Here is a 3982-nt window from a genome sequence, read left to right on the forward strand (position 1 = left end):
TGAGGCAAATGATGTACTTCTACAGGTGCAGATCTCAGGGTTTTCTGGAGAATCTATAAACCTCTGGAATTCTTTTCTTTGACCCCCTAGTCAGCTTATTCAAGGACACAATGTCCAGGCTGATTTCTCTGCTAGCTGCCTGCTAATCAGTCTATCCCTCAATTTTTCACAAACAAGATTCACTGATTCCAAACTGTCTGAAGTTTTTTACTCCCTTCACTCTATAAATCCTGTTTTTTTGCCTTTGTTCCTTGATTCAGCCCACTAACCGACCAACTCCCACGTGAGGAATGAGTTTGCCTGCAAAATCACAAAACTATGTGTAAAATAACAAGTACATGCCTCTGCGTTATTCTTAGACATGGACTACGGGGTCCCTGATGGAGACAACACCCACCCCCCAGCTCTTCCCGGTGAAGGGGCTCCCAGCCTCCTCCTGACAGGAATATGAGTGAGGACGTCAGCTCTAGCAATGGCCTCCCTGGCAAGCAGGTGGGAGGCTCCCTGTTTACCTCCAGATCCAAGTGTCAGACTCTACCCTGGCCGGGGCTGATGGCCATGGAGAGCCCAGGGATCTCCCTCGACCCCAGTGTCCAGGGAGAGGGGCAAAGAGGGTACTGCTGAGAACTGGGGTGCAGACACCAGTGGGTCCTCATGGGTATCTCCAGCCTGGGCTTGAGTTCTAGCCACACCCCACAGCTGGGCGACACTGCTCATGCCTGGAGGTGTCTTTAGTACCCCGTCCTACTCTGGGTGAAGGAAGGGGACAGAAGGGCTTTGTCAGTGCAAAGAGTTCCCTGTGAAAGCCACTTGCTGTGCCTATGCAGTGGACCGACACCGAGGGCCCAGGCACAGCCTCTCCTTGGGAGCCGGACGTCACAGAAGGCCCCAGAGTGGAGAGGGAAGTGGAGGGCCTGCCCGGCAGCTGAGGGATCACAATGCCAGATCTTCCCGGGGACGCATCCCTGTCCCTGAGCGCTCCTTGCCGTGATTCCTCGGGAACAGCCCCCTCTCCACCCCCCCTCCCCGGCTCCCTCAGACTCTTCCAGCCCTGTCTCCCCTGCTCCCCTTCCCACTCCCGGCAACCTGAGTGACTGTGCTGCTCACTCTCCTGGCATGGTCCTGCCTCCGGCCTTCTATTCATGTGGTGCCCCTTCCTGGATGCCGCCTCTACCAGCCAACCTCACTCACCTCCAGGAGCCCCACCACTCTCCCAGAGCTGAGAGTGACACCTCACCCCTACAGATCCCTAGGAACCTTCACTGCACTTCTCTCAGGCACTTACCACCCACCCCCACCCCCACCCCCACCCCCTAGCTAGCACGCCAGCCTTCCCCGGGCCTGGGGACCTGCCTCAGGGATTCCCTTGCTGTTGCACATCCACAATTTCCTTGGCCCCTGAGCTGCTTGAGGAAGGGGCTGGGACAGAGAGGTGCAGTGACCCCAGCACACAGCTATGGGCCAGGCTAAACCTTGTAGGGCCTCAGTTTTCCCGTCTGTAAAATGGGACTGTTGGGCTAGATCAGCAATTCTGAGTGTAGTCCAAAGACCCTTGAGGGTCCCCAAGACCCTTTTAGGAAGTCTGCCAAGTCTTTTCCACCCACGTAATCAGTGAGGCCAAATTTTCTTTATACAGTCAACCAAAACGACATCACATTGGACTGGATGCAAAGCAGATGTGAGAATCCAGTTGTCTTCTATTAAGCCAGACATTTAAAATATTTGATAATATTGTATTGTCATTCTTCTCACTAATTTTTTTTTTTTTTTTGGCAAATATAGTCCTTTTTCACAAAAAATATGTTATCTTGTAATGGATTTTTTGGTTATTTTTAAGTGAATTAATGTGGTTTTTAAAGCTTCTCAGTTTTAATTTACGATATGGTAAATATCAATACATAACCCACATAAATGCTCCTTGGGGTCCTCAATAATTTTTAAGAACATAAAGGGTTCCTGAAACCCAATGTGTGAGAACCTCTAGACTAAATGATCTCTGGGGGCCCTTCCTGCTCTGATGGTCCCTGAGTCCACCTGGGATCAGCTCGGTCCTGGCTCAGTGAGACTGTATTTGTCCTCCTGAGTTTCATTGTGGAGAAGCGTGGAGTGTGTATATAACTGGTTGTAATATCAAGGTTTTGGGGGATCAAGGAGCATGTTCCCTTCTTCATCCCCTTCCTGAGGATACAGACTCCCAACTCATCCTTTCTTGACCTTGAGGACACAATGGCAGGCCTCAGCCCCACAGCAAACCTAGAGAGGGCAGCACTTCCCATCTCTGGACAAAGCACTGAGCCCCTCACTGACCCTGCTCTGGCCTCCCAGTGTTTCAAGGCCTAAGGAGGCACATGAACCTGTGGTGGTACAAACGGCCTCCTTCCCCAACCACAGATGACACAGGCCACGGCCCAAAAGTGAGGATGAGCCAGACGGAGGAATATGATAGGCAGATGAGTCCCTGTCCCCTAGTGGCCAGCAGCAGACCTGGCGGTCTCAGGAGGCTGGGCCCCTGGGCAGCGCAGGCAGAGCTGTGGGCAGGCAGGGCAGGGAGGCACTCACATAGATGAGGTGGTCCCGGTAGCGGATGAGCAGGTTGCGCAGGATGCCGGCTTCATTGAGGTCCCCCAGGCGGATCATGTCCTCCACACCATGGACCGACGTGGGGTGCATGGGCTTGATGTGCGTGGCATTCTGCGGGGAGATCCAGTGTTCCTGCAGGAAGGTACAGTGGCTAATGTCGGGTTGCTCTCCTGGAGCCGAGAAATGCACACTGCTGGGGAAGGGGCTCAGGAAAGAAGGGAACCTCCAGTCTGTGAGGCCCCAGTAAGGGTCTTGTCCTGTTCTGTAGCCAAATGCCATCAGTTATAACAGGTTTGTATCTACGGTGCTGCCCAGCCCCAACCCCCATGGACCATTCCTTCTCTCCTCAGGGGATTCTCTCTGCAGACCTAAGAGGTGGGCAGGCCAGGGACTTTGGCCCCACCTTACAGTTGTCATTGAGAGGATAGAGTCCCCAGTCACTTTGCAGTATGGAGTAGAAAGTGTAATAACTGGAGTTAGACTTGGCTTCAAATCTGGGCTCTGGTAACAAATGTGCAGAAAGTAATTTCAAATAACGCCAAGAATAAGGCAACAGGCAAATGGGATGGAGAATCATCGGAGGAACTACTTTAAACAGGGTGGTCAGGGGCTGCCTTTGAGGAGATAATGTTTAAGCTGAGACCTGAACAATGAGAAAGAGACCCCTGTACGATGAGGAGTTCCCTGGGAGAGGGAACGCCAAGTCCAGGGAACAGCGAAGCAAAGGCTCTGAGGCTCGTGAAGGCAGGGCAGGAGCAGGGGAGAGTGGACGCATTCGGGACATATTTCACAGGGCTTGTTGATGTATGTGCAGCAGGGGTGACTTTTCAGTACTCGTGAGCTGAAGGGAAACTAGGACAGAGGTAGCCCTCTGGCTCCCCTTACGCTCCCCTGCAATATTTCCTGCTGCCAGGGGGTGGCAGATGGTGGAGCACCCAGCTGACAGCGTTGACTCTTACAGCCAGCTGCGCAGCCCTGGTTTCCTCCTGGCTCTGGAAGCTCCCGTCCTCCAGCGGGTCTCCAACATATTCTCCTCACCATCCCAGCCGCTCAGGGAAGCGAGAGTCGATCTGTACTGAGGTGTGGCCGCAGGCAGGGTTAAGCTCCCATAGCCCTGTGGGCCTCCTCCCTCTTCCCAAATGCCAAAACGCTGGGAGCCTCAAGACCAGGCAGGAACCTGAGTTTTGGGGAGGAGGTTAAAGAGGACCCCTCTGCCACCTTCCGGCTCAAGCCCTCAGACTCACACGTGCTCCTCCTCTGGGTCCCCTCTGGGATAACCAACCCCAACAGCTAGACACCAGCAGGAACCTGGGCATTAGCCCCTATTCCATCCCACACCCAATCCAGCTGGTTAACATATTCCTTCCCTCTAAAGAGCTGCTGCATGAACAGTGTCCTCCTC

General features: G+C 53.5%; 1 protein-coding gene across 1 annotated transcript in view; it reads right to left on the bottom strand.

Moving 5' to 3' along the window:
* The window catches only part of MYO7A (myosin VIIA), a 72544-nt gene that overhangs the window by 59870 nt on the left and 8692 nt on the right, over positions 1 to 3982 (bottom strand). The window contains exon 2 of the mRNA XM_023535554.1: positions 2560 to 2712. Within this exon, the coding sequence (XP_023391322.1) occupies positions 2560 to 2712 (153 nt within the window). The remainder of the gene's footprint in view (positions 1 to 2559; positions 2713 to 3982) is intronic.

The sequence above is a fragment of the Pteropus vampyrus genome, unplaced genomic scaffold (genome assembly GCF_000151845.1).
Source record: "Pteropus vampyrus isolate Shadow unplaced genomic scaffold, Pvam_2.0 Scaffold141, whole genome shotgun sequence".
Taxonomy (NCBI): Eukaryota; Metazoa; Chordata; class Mammalia; order Chiroptera; family Pteropodidae; genus Pteropus; species Pteropus vampyrus.